The 17,600-nt window shown below is 53.4% G+C and overlaps 7 protein-coding genes across 7 annotated transcripts; 3 read left to right on the top strand and 4 right to left on the bottom strand.

Annotated features, from left to right (window-relative positions):
* Window positions 1–13: 13 nt before the first annotated feature.
* On the top strand, window positions 14–536 carry ISA2 ([4Fe-4S] proteins maturation; the record flags this gene model as incomplete). Its single annotated transcript, XM_064842377.1, has 2 exons — window positions 14–33; window positions 65–536. The coding sequence occupies 2 exons, from the start codon at window positions 14–16 to the stop codon at window positions 534–536; spliced, it is 492 nt and encodes a 163-aa protein (XP_064690005.1).
* Window positions 537–1,830: 1,294 nt separating this feature from the next.
* Window positions 1,831–3,944, bottom strand: LTS14_009695 (uncharacterized protein; the record flags this gene model as incomplete). Its single annotated transcript, XM_064842376.1, has 2 exons — window positions 1,831–2,897; window positions 2,948–3,944. 2 exons carry the CDS (start codon window positions 3,942–3,944, stop codon window positions 1,831–1,833), a joined length of 2,064 nt encoding a protein of 687 aa, XP_064690004.1.
* A 1,503-nt stretch (window positions 3,945–5,447) lies between these two features.
* Window positions 5,448–9,281, bottom strand: NST1 (Stress response protein nst1; the record flags this gene model as incomplete). Its single annotated transcript, XM_064842375.1, has 2 exons — window positions 5,448–7,868; window positions 7,920–9,281. 2 exons carry the CDS (start codon window positions 9,279–9,281, stop codon window positions 5,448–5,450), a joined length of 3,783 nt encoding a protein of 1,260 aa, XP_064690003.1.
* Window positions 9,282–10,306: 1,025 nt separating this feature from the next.
* RHO2 (Rho GTPase) lies at window positions 10,307–11,078 on the top strand (the record flags this gene model as incomplete). The annotated part of the gene is made up of 3 exons (XM_064842374.1): window positions 10,307–10,338; window positions 10,399–10,477; window positions 10,539–11,078. 3 exons carry the CDS (start codon window positions 10,307–10,309, stop codon window positions 11,076–11,078), a joined length of 651 nt encoding a protein of 216 aa, XP_064690002.1.
* Window positions 11,079–11,460: 382 nt separating this feature from the next.
* LTS14_009692 (uncharacterized protein) lies at window positions 11,461–12,948 on the bottom strand (the record flags this gene model as incomplete). The annotated part of the gene is made up of 1 exon (XM_064842373.1): window positions 11,461–12,948. One exon carries the CDS (start codon window positions 12,946–12,948, stop codon window positions 11,461–11,463), a length of 1,488 nt encoding a protein of 495 aa, XP_064690001.1.
* A 1,285-nt stretch (window positions 12,949–14,233) lies between these two features.
* On the top strand, window positions 14,234–15,970 carry LTS14_009691 (uncharacterized protein; the record flags this gene model as incomplete). The annotated part of the gene is made up of 5 exons (XM_064842372.1): window positions 14,234–14,280; window positions 14,329–14,631; window positions 14,695–14,933; window positions 14,988–15,682; window positions 15,740–15,970. 5 exons carry the CDS (start codon window positions 14,234–14,236, stop codon window positions 15,968–15,970), a joined length of 1,515 nt encoding a protein of 504 aa, XP_064690000.1.
* Window positions 15,971–16,053: 83 nt separating this feature from the next.
* Window positions 16,054–17,062, bottom strand: LTS14_009690 (uncharacterized protein; the record flags this gene model as incomplete). The annotated part of the gene is made up of 2 exons (XM_064842371.1): window positions 16,054–16,129; window positions 16,272–17,062. 2 exons carry the CDS (start codon window positions 17,060–17,062, stop codon window positions 16,054–16,056), a joined length of 867 nt encoding a protein of 288 aa, XP_064689999.1.
* Window positions 17,063–17,600: the final 538 nt, after the last annotated feature.

The following is a 17,600-nucleotide window of genomic DNA, read 5'->3' as shown; positions in this document are numbered from 1 at the left end:
TTCTTGCGCCGTTATGGCAGACGAGATCAACCCGTACGGCTAAACCATCACATGTATCGAGCAGATCAGCCGCAGTAAGCTATGATCCGAGACGACACTTGTCATCAACACCACGAAGCGCTGCTCGAGCCATAACCAATCCCCGAAAGGACGATGACGGCAACGACATGAACATCACCATCACACCTCGAGCTGCGCACCGCCTACAAACAATATCAGAAACAGACAGTAATCCAGAGTTGGCATTACGTGTCAGTGTGGAATCAGGAGGATGCCACGGCTTCCAATACCTCATGAGTCTCATCAACGCAAAGGACATTGATCCAGCGGAAGATACGGTGTTTGAGAATGAAGAGGTCGCACGCAAAACTGGAGACTATAAGGCGAAGATTGTGATGGATGAGCCGAGTCTGGAACTGCTGAAGGGAAGCAGTATTGATTATACTATGGAGCTTATTGGGAGTCAGTTCAAGGTGACGGGTATACCTGGTGCGAAGAGTAGTTGTGGCTGTGGGACGAGTTTTGATATTGCGTGAAGAGGAGCTAAGCTGGGGTCTTCGGCTGTGTGGTATTGCATATTGTGGTTTGAGCACGGAGTTGGAGGGACGGCATGTATACATGATTACGACGAATTCTTCCAAATTGATCCTGTATACCTTCGGATCCTAATCCACAGCATCAGTCTCAATGACCTCAGTCGCCCCAGCTTCTCTTGACGAAAGCATGCGCTTCACGATGCTGATTGGCCTGCCATATCAGAAAGCCACGTTGATCTCGCCGTACAATCTTCATTGGCCTCGATAATGGCAGCGCTAATTGATAGACCTCACGAGCCACTCCAACGATCTCGCACCTCAGCTTCACAATCCCTGCAAGGCAGCACGCACGTGCTTCTCGCACAGCGCCTAAAGGCAATCTCAGCAGATGTGCTTCACGATCCTCATTGGCACCGACAACAAGCACGCTAGATGATAGTCCTCACGAGCCACGACATCTTACCTCGGAAGCTTGCACCTCTGCTCTTCTCGACCTCATTCATGTCCAGCTCCAGCTTCGCTGACCTTTGCGTCGGTCTTGAGTGAGAGGCTGCATGTTCTACAAGGCTCGGCACCAATGTCTGCGCTTCCGGAATTCGGGGCCTCTACGCGCCCTTTTGCTTGCGTCCCTGCCAGACCACGCTGCTCGACATCCCTCGAGAAGCAGTGACCAAGCGATACGGAAGAGTGTCTTACTCCTCCAGAGCTCGAATACAGCATAGTTCTATGTGGAGCCAAAAACCACATGCAGCGAATCCACCGCTCTTCCAGCCATGCATTCCGCTGCTGTTGTAGACTTACATGATCGTGGCGTCAATGATCTTCAACACACTTCCGCAATGTCAAATACTGTGTGAGACTATCTTTCGAAGCTTGCAAGGACACGCTTCCGGGACACTAGCATCCACACGATCATCAATCGATCACACATATGATGGTGCGAATCCGAGGTTTGAACATGATACACCCTCGATACTTCTCTCCTGGTCTACCGTATCGTGCACCTGATAGCTGGAAATCACCCTCTTCTACCTTCTTCCCTCCAAAGCACGAAACAACAACTTTTCGCAATGTCTGGGTATCATCAAAGAAGTAACACACCACCGGTCAAATCACCACGACCACGCTTCCAACAATCTGGTCAAAGCAAAGAACGCCTCCAGCGCCGCGCTAATATATACCAGCAACCAAAAGCAAGAAAAGCACTTTCCCGTAAACAAATCGAATTCATGCCTGAAAAAGCTTACAGTCCTGGGCTGAGCACGAGCAACCCTCAGTACCCGTACCTCGAATACTACATCAAAGACGGCCCAAGAGTCTGCTGCATACCAGCCGAGATCGAACCGCCTCTACTCCGCGGCCGTCGTCCAGAAAGCGGACTACTGATATTCTTCTTCACCCCCGAACCAGTCATACTAAGATCCTGACTCACGCGCTTCTTCCGGAGTGGCGTGATGGGGATATTCGCCGCGCTCCTACGACCCTTGAGGAGAGCATTCGTCTCCATAGTCGAAGCGCGCTTAGCCGGATGAGAAGCCAACGAGCTGACATGTTTGGTGAAATTCTGATTTCGGCGGAAGGAGCCGACGAGGCCCCGGGATTGATCGAGGTGGTCGAGGAGGTTGTTTTCGCTGCGGCGGGTGTCGAGGTTGGAGAAGGAGGATGTGAGGTCCGACTGGGGTGACGTGACAGAGGTAGCGGATTGTGGTTCCTCGTTGTCAGAGTCGGAACCATATTCGTCTAGGTCAATGAACTCGCTCATGTCGACGTCTTCTTCCTCTTCTTCGTCGCTGCTAGCGTGGAGGGTGCCTGCGTATGAGCTGTGCGGTCGCGGAATGAATGCAGGAGTAAAGTCACTGTGGATGTCGGGAGTGCTGTTGTTCTGCAAGATGTCCAGGTTGCCGTTGAACATCGTCCCAAGAGTGGACTGTGCGGTGAAAGGGCGTAGAGGTGCATCGTGCTTGCTTGATGTGCGTCTATGCTGCATTCCGGACCGCGGCGTACTAGCGCGGGTGCTGGCGGCAGTCGCGTTTTGGTGTCGTTTCCAGAAGTCCTTGTCCTGCTCACTGGGCCTAGATGGTGGCCGGACCGTCATGAACTTGCCTGTCGGGTCCGCAGACATGACAGCCTTGGTCTTGTCGATGACGAACTTTCCAATCCTCGGACCTTTGCCACCACCTGTTCTCGGCGTGGCTGGGGAGCCAGTGGATCGTGCACTCACGCCGACAGCACGTTTCGCCGGCGTCGGCGTGCTGGGTGCAGCATTGCGAGCTGCAGAAAGTCTTCTCTTGCGCACAAGCTCCTCACGTGCAGCCGTCTCTTCTTCATTTTCTTCATCCGTCGTGTCGCCCTCGTTATCGGCTAGTCACGTCAGCAGGATCTAATAGTACAAGTGCTGGAACAATACCTACATTCGTTGTCAGAGCCGCTACTACTAGACATATCGTCCGAGTCACTCTCTTCGTCATCGACTACAAGCGCCAACCTCTCCTCGTCTCCGTCAAAATCATAGACGGAGCCTGAGTCATCGAAGTCGAAGGAGAACTGAGCGTCGATGTCGACATCAAGTCCAAATTGCTGCCTCAAAGCAGGATCATCCTGTACATCAAACAGGTCTGGGAAGATCTCATTCGGATCCTGGTCCTCGTCCACCGAACTCATGCTTGAACTCCTGGAGAAAGTTTCTTGTGGTTCAGCAAATCTTACGCGCTTCTTCGTCTCGGTGGACTCTTCACTGTTATGTCGCGCTAGTGGAGTACTAGCCTGGTCCCAGATGCCCAACGCTCTTTCAGCATCGTCGTACATATCCCGATAGAGGCTGTCACCAAGATCTAGGCCGACGAAGGGGTCGTCGTTCATATCCACATCATAGTTGAATTCAGTGGGTCCGGCACTGTCGCTCGTGAGACCTAATTCTCGCGCGAGAGCATCCTGCTGGTTGGTCTCGAGGAACATGGAATCCATTTCTGCAGCCATCTCAGCAGTGTCGCGCCGCTGCTCAGCGCGGTCGAACTCGGCGATAAGATCACGCTCTGCCGCACGCCTTACTACGTCTTCATTGTCTTCTCCTACATCTTCTTCATCGTCGCTCACGTCTGCGACTCCTGTGTAATCATCGTCATCGTCATCTTCGCCAGAGACTGATGCACCAGCCACTGCATCGCTCGTAAACATGTCATCGTCAAGCCCTGCCAAGTGCTGCTCTGAAATGCGAGCATTTGACAGGGCAAAAACATCCGCCTCATTCGTCTCGTCATTCATATTTTCATCGTCACTGACATCGCTGTCGTCTGCACCTGCTTCGTTGCTTCCCGCTGCAGTTTCGCGGTTGCTGGAGGGTTTCTTGTAGGCATGTCCCTGTGCTTGGTTTGCTACAGCAGGACTCGTTTTCATATTCGTGGTTGCCATTGTGGACTACGATGGTCTGGTTGGGGGTATGAGGTCGTTGTCGATTATAGGACGGGTTGAGGAGGTCGCCCTCGTGGTGTTGGACTTTGGCAATGATCTAGGATTTTACTTTCGCGCACTGTCGCCTTCAGGCAACTCGCAGTATCGGTGTAACTAGTAATAGCCAGACCAGGTAAGTGATCAGGCCGGTTCTTCGTCGAGGGGTCTTTTCAGAGCCCAAATGCCAGTGTATTGCAAGTCTCCGAGGATGGATGCTTGTTGCAGGCTACAATGTTGCTGTCTAGAGCAAGGAATCGTATATCGTCGTTCGTATAGTTTGAAATCTCGTTCAGCAAAGACCGGACTGGAGGACCACCACAAAGGTAGAACCTCCAGCGGTGAGTTTAGAGCTGAGCGATCGCCTGAGGCATTGTGACGACGAAGGTGGTATGTGATTGTATGCGGTGTATGTGTGTTGGTAGGGTGCTTCGTCGCTGGTATGGATGTTGGTGGTTGTTTGTCAAAGGGAGGGGGGCAGAAAGTTGAAGCACGAGATGAGAATCAAAAGTTTTGGCCCGCTTTGCGCTCGGACCCCCCTTTAGCGTTCTACTCTAACTTTGACCGCCTTCTCCTCATCGCGTGCCTACCTGCCAAAATTGTCTGCGTTTCTGCCTGAGTTTAAGCGATCCCTAACCTTGACGTCGATACAGTGGCTCCCATCCCACTTCCTGTCCATACGACCCCTCGTTCTGTATATTCGTCCGTAGATACCCCTTCGTAGGTCTCTTCGATGTTCTGCCATCCCTCTTTCGATGTGATGGAAAACGATGCGTCACAAAGTAGAATGTTTGGGAAGGAAAAGCTCGACCCACCAGTCTAAAACAGACTGCAACTGACTCCTGCATGCTACATGCTGTAACATGCAAGCCACTGCCGCTTCCGACCAGTAATTGTAGCCTTGACTCACGTCCGAGGCGCTGACGTGCATAGTCCCGGTAACCTATTGACGACGCATCTTCTCACGTCTGTCTATGTGGCAAGGAGGCTGCCATCGAGCTTCCAGAGAGGTTCCTCTTTGGGAGTGACTCGGCATAGCCATGCTAGCGTACACCATTGCTCAAAGCAAGCTCGAAAGTGTTGACCCAATAATCATGCATACGTTCTTACTGTAAGGCAAGCAGGATAGTATAAGCCATCCTGGACCAAATTGTGACACAAGACAAGTGAAAAAAGTCAAGATATCACATCATCCCTAACCATGCATATCAAGCATGCGTGCAAATTCCCAAGTGCTATCAATGACACGCAGGCACTAGGTACACACCACAACTCAACTCATCCTGCTAGCACCACCCTTAAAAAAAAACAAGGGCGAAGCGAGAGCACAGAGCCAGCAAACAACACCGCACCAGCGATTGGCCAACCATCCCATCACCCATCTCACTTCCTCAACACCCCACTCCCACTATCCCCCGATCGACCCCTCGCATGACCAAGACCATTGGCAAACCGTCCAAACCTCTCCTAGAAGCCCGACGACCCAACAGCACCCAGACTCTGGAAAGCCTGCTGCTGAGGCTGCCTCCCCATACCCGGCGCGCCAAAAGCAGGCGAAAGCTTCGCAGGCATAGGACTCCCAATCTCGCCCAGTCCCTGCGGCCCCCTCGAAGCGTCCGCAGGCGTTCCGGCATCGGGCTCCCATTTCACAGCAAAACCCCTGTTACCATTGCCATTGGGTATAGAGTCAGAACCCGATCTCCGAACATGCAGTTCCCCACCCCCATTCTGCGAATCCCCCTCCGTCTCACAAATCTCCTCGATTTCCCTCAACGTAGGCGGCGAATCCAACAGCGGACGATTCCCCTCAATCTGCCTCAGCAAGACCTCAAGCGGATGAAAGCCATCCCCGCCCTCACCAACAGAAGAAAGCTGCCTACAAGCCTGACAAACCGCCAGCCGGATGGTCAACGGTCGGTTCAAACTCGTCCCCGTCGGCCGATGCGGCTGCATTCCACTGCCCATCGAGCCAAAAGCCCCGTTTGCGGCGAAAGCAGACTGGTTCTGTGCCCAGCCGCTCATGCCCGGCGGTGGAATGGCGCCCCATTGCTGCGTGGGACCGAGACCAGCGGAGCCGGGGCCAAAGTGTTGTAAGCTCGGCGTGTTCCAATTACTGCCTGGACCGCCACCGAAGCCGCTTTGTGGTGCGCCGCCGAAACCGCCTAGGGCGCCGAGGCCAACGGGGGGTGCGTTGCGGCCTACACTCTGCATGCCGGAATGGCGGCGGTTGTCTGCTACGGTGGGGAGGGGTTCGTCGTCGTCGGCTAGGAGTGCAGAGCTGCCGAGGTGCTTGGACAGATCGTCGAGGTCGCTGTTAGAGCCCTTGCGTTCGTCGGCTAGCGGCTTGACACTACTTGGCCGCTGGATAGGGGCGGGTCGTGCAATCGGCTGGTTTGCGGCGGATTCGAAGCGCTCTTTCTCGCTGGCTGATGGTTGGCGGGAGTGGCCTGGTAGCTCTGCTCGTGGTGGCTCGGCATTAGGCGGTTGCTGCTGCATTTGCGGGTGGTCCATTGGTGACGTGTGACTCGGTGGATGATTTGGCATGAAGCCTGATTGCGGTCCTGGTCCATCGAATGGGAAGCCCATACCGCGGCCTGGAGGTTGCATCATGCCAGGTGGGCCGGGCATGCCGTTCATGTTAGGACTGAATGGCATACGGTTTGGTACGCCCATGGGAGGGCCGTGCTGCTGCTGGTACATTGGCACAGGCCCACGATGGCCCATGTTACCGTGCATCATAGGCGGCTGTTGACCTTGAAAGCCTGGGAATCCCATCGGTGCCATGGCACCGAATCCACCTTGGTGATGCTGTGGCATGCCCGGCGGGCCTTGAATGGGGTGCTGGTGTAAAGGCGACATTGTCTGCATAGGATGATGTGGACCCATGTGCTGGTTGCTTGGCTTTTGCATGATGGTCCTTGGCTGCCCGATCGGGCCCTGCTGTCCACGCTGATGCTGAGGCTCGGGTATACTGCCTGGAGAAGATGACTTGCTAGGAGCACTTGATACCTGCGAAGGTGCTTGCTTTGGTGATGAGGCAAGCGAGCCTTGTTGGGATGCTTGTCGTTGCTTGGCAGGAGTCGGTGCTTTGGGAATCGCGGGAGCCGCAATTTGCGGGTGTGGCGAGGAAACGCCTGAAGGAGTTTGCTTTTGGTGCACGCTTGGTATTGCAACCATACCGATCTGCGAAGGTTGTTTCGTGATCTGCGGTGCTTGTGATGGCGGCTGCGCTGCTTGTTGAGCGGTCTTCTCTCGTTTCTTGACCTCCTCGTCGGCTCGAGCCTTGGCTTCGCGCTCCTTTCTGTCCTTCTCCTCAAACGCTTTGCGATCTCGGCCTTCCTTCTCACGAGCCTCGCGCTCTTCCCTTTCGCGCTTTCGCTGCTCGTCTTTCTTCGCCTTCTCCGCCGCGCGCTGCTCGCGAGCCTTCCGCTCGGCATCTTCACGACGTTGCTGGTCCTCCTGTAATCGGCGAGCCTTCTCAGCATCTTTCCGCGCCCGCTCCTCATCCTGCTTTCGCTTTTCCTCATCTTTCTTCCTCCGCTGCTCGTCCTTCCGCCGCCTCTGCTCCTCTAATTTCCTCTCCTCCGCCTCCCGCAACCTTGCCTCCTCCTCAGCCTTCTCTGCATCTTTCCGAGCCTTCTCCTCCGCCTTGACTTGCTGCTGCTTCTTCTTTTTCTCCTTCTTCTTTTGCGCATCCCGAGCTTTCTTGGCCTCCTTGTTCGCACGAGCCTGATCTTCACCTTCCAGCTCCTCCAACAACTTCGCTTGACGTTCTGCACTCACCTTTTCTCGATACGCATTAAGTACTCGTTGCTCGAACATCCGTGCAGCAAAGATCTGGAACATCCGCCGACCTTCTTGCATTCGTTGTTCTTCTGTCAGGCCGCCCTTCAACAATGTCAGTAGCATATCCGGCAGCTGCCAATCACAAGGACTCACAGTCTCGGACTCATCATCCATATCGTCGTCGTAATCTTCTTGGCTGTCATACGAGGCCTCGTCATCGTCGAATTCCTCATTCGCCGCTAGAGGATCTTCATGACTGTAGCCAGGATCTGGAGGATAGCCGCCAGGATGACTGGGATTCGCAGCTGCGTATTCTGCTTCACTCTCCCGCTGCATGCGTCGCTCAGCCAGTTGCTCCATCATCTCGATGAATTTGCGGCCATCGTTCTTCAGCAGGTCGTCGGCCACGGTCAGTAGATTGTCTGCTTTACCCTTTAGCCCTTGCTGCAACTTTTCAAGCCAAGGTGTGAGGATACCTTTGACAGTGAGATTCTGGCCGAAGTTGAAAAAGTCAGGCACCCCTGCTCGCGGTGGCTCCGGCATCACATCCTCATCGGAATAGCCTTCTTCGTCTTCGTCTGAATACTCTTCTCCCTCTTCATCATCATCCTCCTCGTCGCTATAGCCGTCTTCGTCCAGATGTTCATGCAAAGCACTTGTCCTATGCTGCGGTCGCGGCGGTGGTGCAGCAAGCGGATGCGGCCGATGGTGCTGCAGAGGATCCGGTATAAGGCCGTCCACCGAAGGTAGTGGGGGATGGTCGTGGTGTGCATACTGCTCGAGCTCCTCATAGTAGCCTTCGTAGAGCACTTCCAACTCTTCCTCAATCGCCGTCCGCTTCCTACCGCATACCGTGCATGAGCAAGAGTGCTTTTGCTGCTGCTTCATCTTACGCAATACCGCTTCTTTCTCAATCTTCAGCAATGATTTACGCTCCTCTTCACTCAAGCTCAGCCAGAACTCCTTGATGTTCTGTCGCTCTTGTGCTGTGCTCGTGTTCCAGATGTCATCGTGATGGTGCGTGTTCCTGTGCATGGAGCTGAGTGCCCTCGACGGCGGGTGTGGGTGAGGATGAGGAGGGTTCGGAAGTGGTGGTAGCATGCTTGGATCATATGCGCCGTGGCCTACACTGCCTTTCTTCTTCTTGCGACTACGTTTGGCGACAGGAGGCGGTGGCATGTCGAAGCCATGGTCGTGGTGGTGGTGGTGATGATGATGGTGGTGATTGTCGTGTGAGTGAGGTGGAGGGTATTGGTCAGCGTATTGCTCGTCCTCTCCCTCCGCATCGGAGTAGTCGTAGTCGTCGTCGTCATCGCCATATCGTAGAGGATCCTCCTCGTAGTCTTGTTCGGCGGGCTGCGGAGTCCCATTGCCCACCGGCTGAGGGGTGATCTTTGCTGCTTGCTTGGCTCGCCGCTTTTGCTTCTTACGATTGCCGCCAGGAAGACCTTTGGGAGGTGCGGATATGACTCCGTTGGCAGGCAGCGGGGGCGCCACTTTCGCGTTCGTAGCCATGATGGTGTGGTGTTCACTTATTAGACTAGCTAGACCGACTGGTGTATGGAAAGTGAAGCGGTTGCGGAGCTGCGGCGGCTGCGCGTGGTTGAGTCTCCGTTTGGCGGTTTGAAGGCCCCGCTTGCCTATCGAAGTGTCTGTATGGGTATATCGTGCCTGTCGTGCCCGTTCTGCGCCCTCCGCGCCGTCAGACCTCCCAATGACGTGCTCGGTGGAAAGATAATCTGGCGTGACATGCGTTGCGATGTGTCTTGGGCGGTCGTTGGGTGGTTCGAATGTGTGCTACAACGCTACGACGTGAGCTGCTCGACACACATGGACGGTCTTGCTCCGCTCCGATTCGGCCTTGGCGGTCAAAAGCTGCGCCACACCTGTTGCCTCAGGATGTCATGCATGAAACCTGCATGAAGGGAACAAGATTCTGGGATTCATTCGCCCAACATTGATTGCATCTACCCACTTGCCTGCTCCTTCAACCTAGCAAGCTTACGGCGATCAGGTATCTTGCAATCACCATCAATCCCGAGCGACCAGTATCTCTGCTACGAACGAAGCTGTAGTTCATGCCAAACCGGTCATCAAGCTCCGGCCAGAAAGAATACTGCCCCATTGGACATTCAGCTGCGCATTGCGTACGCATCGCGGCACACCTCGGGCTGCCCTCCGAACCCGTATCCTGAAACATTGAGCATTACAACCACGGGAACTCAGCGAACGTGACCCTTCTTGCCATTGTCAACCATTGTCAACCCATCGCTCTTGCCGTCTGCTCCTCTACGGTCACGACCGTCCAATTACCTATCGACTTCGGAGCTCAGACGACAGACACATCATCCATTCTGCACGACTTTCCGAAAGCCGAAGGTGCTACTGCCAACTATCATCCACAAACTCCCACTCGAGATTGTGTTTGGAAGAGCTGCTGTGAAGCGCAGACAAGGAGGAGGTGTCGTCTGACCTGAAACCACTTTACATACACCTGAGGAAGGAACGACGTCGGCAGGTCCGATCAGAGCATTGCAAACATGGCACAGCAAGATCAGCAAGTGATGCGACGGTATGGAGAGGATAAATACCTGGAACACTATTGGCAAGATGTCTGATAAGCTGTCTACAGGAAACTCGTGATTATCGGCGACGGCGCATGCGGCAAGACCAGTCTACTATCAGTCTTCACATTAGGCTACTTCCCAACAGTACGAACATGGCTCTACCATGCTCGACTAAACTAGGCCCTATTGCTGACCTCACGCATAGCGATACGTACCCACAGTCTTCGAGAACTACGTGACCGACTGCCGAGTCGATGGCAAATCAGTTCAACTAGCCCTATGGGATACAGCCGGCCAAGAAGACTACGAACGCCTACGACCACTAGCCTACTCCCAAGCCCACGTCATCCTCATCGCCTTCTCCGTCTCCAGCACAGATTCGCTGCAGAACATCACAACGAAATGGTATTATCACATCCAAGACGACCATATAGACTGTACTGATAGATATCTCAGGCACCCCGAAGTCCTAGAACGCTGCCCCAACGTCCCCATAATCCTCGTCGGCCTCAAAAAAGACCTCCGCGACGACCCAGCCGCCCAGGAAGAAATGCGGAAACGCAGCGAGAAATTCCTGACCTATGACGAAGGCGAGGAGGTTCGCCGCCGGATAGGCGCGAAGAAGTACCTCGAATGCTCGTCCCTTACGGGCGAAGGGGTGGATGATGTGTTTGAGGCCGCCACACGGCAGAGTCTGCTGAGCGGGGATCGGAAAGAGGGGAGGGGGTGTTGTGTTATATTATAAGTGACGCTCGTACGGTGGGAGGATGACGAGTCTGCCGTGGCTCTGTCGTGTTTCTTATGGTGTTTTTTCTTTGCATAGTGGCGAGCGTACTGCAGCGTACGCGATGGGATGGGATGGGAGGGAAGCATGGTATGTCATGTCATGTCGTTTACTACCGGCGTTCAAGTAGTAGAGGTTACCTTTTGGCGTCCTGGAGGAAAAAGTTGGGACTTCGCAGGTACTGCGTGGCGATAGTGTGGATCTGGTAGAGCTTTGGCACTCTGTTTGCACAGTTCGCTGTGGAGGTGAGCTTAGGAAGGTAATTACTGTAGCTCAGTCTTACAACCATTGTCTACATCTCAAGCGCGAGTTGCGCATTGCTTAGCATATGAAACTTCACCAGTCAAATGTCGAGCATGGCGAAGGTATTGCTTGAGCGCGGTACAATAGTCCGTGCTTGAGGTCGAGACTCTGCGACAGTCTTCGACTTCTTCGTCTTCCGCTTCTTGCTCGGGCGAGATGATTCGACAGGCCTGTCGCCCTGAGCACCTATCTCAGCAACGCATGCGCTGAGAAGCTCAAGCCAGAGTGTCGTTGACTCGGTAGTCCCGTCTGATACATGCGAAGATATAATAAAATCTGCTATACCAGGCAAGGTGTCCAGCAACTCTAGCAGACGTTCGGCACTCTGGTGCTCATCGTCGATGATGTCTGTAAGGTCGCCAACGCACTTCACGTATCGTAGCGCCTGACGAAGCAATCGAAGAGAGTAGTAGCACGCTTGATATTGCGCTGTAAGTCGAACCTGTGACCATGCAGTCTCTGCACGCCCGAGCACCACATTCAGGAGATCGTCCGGTTCCGGCATGGGCTGGTCGAGCTCAACCAGATTCCAAAGTAACGTCTGCACTACCGCATACCGCCACCGCTCTTGCAAAGAAGACAGCATGCGTTCGTCCTCGAGAGTATGCTCGAGAGAAGCATGAAGTGCACTACACTCTGATGGTAGGTCCGCAGTGTCGAGACAGGAGATCTTGCGGGCAGCAATGTTGTCACCGGCTCGTTTGTATTCTAGGACACTGTTCTTCTGACGTTTGTGGTGACCTAGCACGAGGGTGTACGCCGCGTCGCGCGGACGAGTGCCGATATGCCATGCAGATGCCCGGCTCGGTTCGTCAATCAGGAATGGTAGGTAGACTTCGAGCTGGCTTGATGTGTTGACTTGGTCTCGAGACTGGCATATCAGTTCGGCTAGTCGTGCGTCAAGTCCCAATAGCGGCAGACGATACTTTGCATCCTTCTGCAGCTTCTCCAGCATCACCTGTTCAGATTCCACGCTATATTGGTCTGTGAAATCTTGATAGGCGCGACCTGTTGCCGAGCCATTATGCTCGATTCGTGCTTGCACTCTTGCAACACTGACATGAGTGTCTTGCTGCAATTGATATGCCATTTGTAAAAGATCGGGTTGCTTTATACTCTTGGCTATCTTCGCCGGCCAGTAGCTGGAAGTGATTAGAGTGTTGTTCTCCGTGATTGCCAAGCTGTGTAACATAGCTATACGTGTTCGTGCGCCAGACTCAAATACGGCCAAGTCGGAATCGTTTGTGAGAATGGTAATCTTATTGCTCTCATTGTCCCTGTTCAGCTGGCGAGCTGCTGCTACGCAGAAGTTATCGGCTTCTCCTGGAACGACGAGGATGCGATCCTGGTATTCACTCTGCAACAGTGCCTCGCGGACTACTGGTACGATGAACGGTGGCTCAGGAAGTGCATGGTGCTGCATGGTAGGCTGAGGACTGATTGCTGGCCCACGTTGGGGTGGCAGGCCGCTCTCATGGCGCGACTTGTAGTTCCCCAGCTGCTCGGCATTCTGCTTGAGCCGTCTCATTCTTGTTGGCCTCTTCGCCGGAGGTAGAGCTCCGTCAAAATATACAGCATGTCTGGATTCTATCAGTCAAGCTTGACGCATGTCTCCTTAGTCTACATACACTTCAAGACCATGATTCTCAAGGAGCCCCAGCCAACGTAAGGACTCGGTAGCGAGGTCCGTATACGGAACATCAGAGCATATGCTTTGGCAATTGTTCGATCCTCTATTCTTGCTCGTCTTCAGGCGATGATGAACGAAATACGCAAAGGCCGGGCCATCTAGAATCGCATGAGTATGAACGCTGTCTCCTGGCTGACCTATCACTTCATCTTGATGAACGAAGCCAGCAGCCTGCATTCGAGGGTAGAAGCGTTCGATTCCCATATTTTAGAGGTGTCAGATTTTTCCAAGGGCATTTCATCATAGTAGTATAGGCGAAGCAATTCGGAATGTGCCTACCGTCAGACGATCTGATACAGTCAGGCGAGATGATTGTCGTTGACTTTACCTACGCTTCCATGCCTTCTGATCTGACGGAGTCCAGTACGTGGGGACTCCGAAGCTTAGATGATGGGAGAGACCTTCAGAAGCATAGGAATAGAGAATCATGTGAATCAGTGGAAAGGATGGTCGTCGTGGAATCGTGGCGTCGAATGTGCGAATTAAGGATGTGGCGTTCTGAAAAGCTCGGACTTCACATCCTCGAAACTGCATCTTGACCTCATTCCGCGGCTTTTGCCTCCAACACCCACCTTCGCTGCCACCCACCTCCGATGCCAGTAGAGCGCTCCGTCAGCAAGCGGTACACCAGGTAGTCACTTCCCATTCATTCATGAACTGTGATACTGCTGTACGAGCGCGATTGCCATCTGAACATCAGCAAGATGCTGTCATCTCCAGGACTTCATTTACCCGGTGGAGCCGATCATGCAAGAAAGCTTCAGCAAGATCGCCACCACCCTGCATCCCGTCTGCAAGCCATGCACTCCCCATGGCACAGACTGTGTTCTCCGCACTAGCTCTCCTCTTTCTGGCCGCAAGCATCTGCATGTAGGATGCAGAAATACATGATTGGTGGAAATACTCGAAGGCAGGCATGTCACGCCGATGAACGTGACCGACCGTCTGCAGACGCTTGGCATATGTGCATAGCGGGCGTTGAAAGCTTTTAAGATATCGAGGTACGACAGCGGCGCCACTGGGAGTATATAGGAAGCTTACACGCGTTGCCTTGGACTCGTCTGGTGCATATTGACATTGACAGCCTCGACCCAGACGTACTACTACCGGGATTGACGCCAAGATGGGACAAATATACAACATCCTATTGGCCATGTTCGCGGCTACAGGGTATATATGAGACTTCACCATGATATGATTGTCACTGATGATATGAAGGTCGTTCCTGTTTGGGTACGATTCAGGAGTGATGACCGACGTAATCGCGTCTCCCAATTTCCTGGCCTTCTTCAACACGACCAACACGAGTCCAATCATCGGTGCTATCAACTCTACGTTCTCTGGTGGTGCGGTCTTTGGCTCGCTCATGGGCGGCTTCACCATGGATCGTCTCGGGCGCAAGAGGACTATCCAGATTGGTGCGGTCATTGCTGCTGTCGGAGGTATCTTGCAGTGTGCTTCGTACAATCTGGCCATGATGTTGGTTGGACGCATCGTCTCCGGCTGGGCTATCGGCCTCATGTGAGTGAGCGAGAAGATGGGTTGTATCGTGCGTGAGTCCGTAAAATCTGACTTTACTCCTAGGTCCATGTCGATTCCTGTCTATCAAGCCGAGTGTGCCCATCCTAGGATTAGAGGTCTTATAGTAGGTCTAACGCAGCAGATGATCGGAGTCGGCTTCATTGTTAGTACTTGGATCGGATTCGGCTGCCATCATGCAGCGGCCTCCAGCTCCTTGCAATGGCGCTTTCCACTCGCATTCCAGGTCTTGCCCGCGATCCTCCTGGTCATTGGTCTGGTCTGGCTGCCAGAATCGCCAAGATGTATGTGATATAGTAGACGCAGTGCAGCTTTAACAACAAGCTAACCTGATGTAGGGCTTATCGAACGTGATCGCGACGACGACGGCCTAAAGATCCTGCGCAGATTGCACTTCGACGGCAGCAATGAAGACTGGATCCACACAGAGTACAATGAGATTCGCGCCACCATTGCAGCCGAGAAAGCCATCACCGCACCAGGTTGGCTTGTGATGTTCAAAGTACCGCAATGGCGAAGACGACTAGGCCTGGCCACACTGATCCAAGTATTCACTCAACTGACTGGTATCAATGTAATTGGCTACTATCAGACGGTCATGTACGATGCTCTTGGAATCACAGGAGGTCGAAATGTCCTGGTAGCCGGGATCTACAACTGCGTCGGCCCAATCGCAAACGCGATCTTCATCTTCTTCATCCTTGACAAAGTCGGACGACGGAAGCCACTTCTGTTCGGCGCAGCTGGTATCACCATCGCGCTGATATGCGAAGCTGCTCTCAACTCGCAGAATCCAGATGGTACGAAACACGGTCTTTCGATTGGCGGCGTCTTTTTCATCTTTCTGGTCTCGGTGATCTTCTCGCTGTCCTTCGGCCCTATCTCTTGGCTATATATGAGTGAAGTACTGCCCATGCAAATCCGTGGACGAGGTTCAGCGTTCGCCACCGGTATTGGCAATTGGCTGGTCTCCACTTTCTTCGCACAAGTTAGTCCGATTGCGCTAGGCTCCATCACGTGGAAGTATTATTTCGTGCGTCTCTGCTTCTATCGGTAAAACGATCGAGTACTTTGCTAATATCAGTGGCAGGTGTTCGTCGCCTGGAACATCATCGTCACCATCCCCACGATCTTCTTCTTCTTCAAGGAGACGAACCAAAAGACTCTTGAGGAAATTGATCTCTTGTTCGGCGAACGTGCTCTCGGAACATTACCCAAGGATATCGAAGACAAGGACGTCGAAGAGGCGGTCAGAAATCAGAGCATAGCAGAGGAGAAAGGTCGTGGTACTGTGCAGCGAGAAGTGGCACATGAGGCTTGAGAGCGATGCACATTGATCTGTGTACAGTCCCAAAAGCATGAACGCCCGCCTTCTTCTTGGGGTATAGTAATGTTATGCACAGCTCACCACTCGTCCTTGTACAGCTCGTCTCGCGTTCCTCGCAACTGTCGAATGTATACGGCCCATTTACCGCCTGTCCTGTCGACACCAAAGTCTCTCTTACAAGCGAGCAGCAACGGTACCGCTTACCACCGTACGAATTATACAATACCAACAACCGTCATACTCGTACAACCAATAACGTCGTCATTAACACCAGACTCGTAACCGAGGGTCCTACCTCCCAAACAGGTTTTCATCCCAGCCGATCTCTCCATTCCCTATTCTTCCACCCTTGAGCCTACCCACCTCGGGTAGAAGCGGCGCAGGTTCGATGGTCTCCTTCAGCCTCTTGCTATCTCGAGTATCCGGTCTCGACGTGCTCTCATCTACAGCGGCGAGTGTATTGTCGTCATTGAGCATAAACATCCCGCTCTTCCTCTTGAACCAACCACTTGACTTCTTCCTCCTCAAGTCCGGTCGTGGTTGATAGTTCGTGGACTCGGCATGTGACATGATGCTGGCAGTCGAGGGACGCTTGAGATTGTTGATCGCGGGTGCGGGCGCGGGCGCATCCGATGGTTGTCGTGGAAGACTTAGAGATGTTCTCGAGCTGTTGAAGGAGGACCGTAGACTACTCAGGCTTAATAGCCTTCGGACACCAGAAGGGCGACGTTGTGGTTGCTCAGGGGAAGAGGTTGTGTTTGTTGGAACGGCGGAGGCTGGCGAGTAAGGGGTGCGGAAACTATCGGCCTTCTCTACCCTGCCAGTGAACATGGATGTGTTGATCTTGGCCAGATCGTCCAAGTCCCTCGTGGCACTGGGTGTGATGGGGTAGGCACCAGGCATATCTTCTGGTGTTGCTGGGTGGGATGTGAGCGGGCCTCCTCCAGATGTCGGCGGTCTTGCACTACCAGCTGGTGACCGTGGCGGTGTGTCGAGAGGGGCCGGTATATTCGTGCCTTCTGTGAGCGAGTAGTCGACTGGTTTGACGGATAGTGTGTAGCGGTTGTCCTTGCGGATCAATGCCATGATGAGCGGAGGTGGTTGGGAGCGTGGTCTTGAGAGATCTTCCCAAGATGAAACAGATGTCTCTTATGCCAAACTCGTCCACTTTGAATGAATGCAATTACTGGTAGCCAATAAATATATGTTTGGTTTGAAGGCGGGGCGAGCTTTTGATTAGTTGTGGTAGCACGAATTAACTGCTGTGAATATATAAGCTCTTGGTGAGGCTAGACATATTCCTCACACATTTTGAGGCGGACCACGGAAGCAGCAGGAAGGAGGAAGTCATTCTTTCTGGGCCATGCAAGTACCGCAGGCGCAGGAACAAGGAGCACGCGCATCCTGGCAATCTATACAGCTCGTCTGCCCACATTGGCCCTGCATGAGTTCGGCCCACTCGACCACTTACAGCGCTCGGTCCGCCTGTACGAACGAGCACTAAGGTTTAGCCGCATACGTCGCGTGTTCAGCCCGCGTCATGTACTTCATCGAAAGCCGGACCTTGACGATATACGCATGATCTCACGAGCAATGGTCCGTCGAGCCAACAATTTGCTGGGGA

This window comes from Recurvomyces mirabilis (genome assembly GCF_035927965.1).
Source record: "Recurvomyces mirabilis strain CCFEE 5264 chromosome Unknown scaffold_33, whole genome shotgun sequence".
Classification (NCBI taxonomy): domain Eukaryota; kingdom Fungi; phylum Ascomycota; class Dothideomycetes; order Mycosphaerellales; family Teratosphaeriaceae; genus Recurvomyces; species Recurvomyces mirabilis.
Note: the sequence above shows the minus strand (reverse complement) of the source record. Positions and strands in the feature narration are given on the sequence as shown.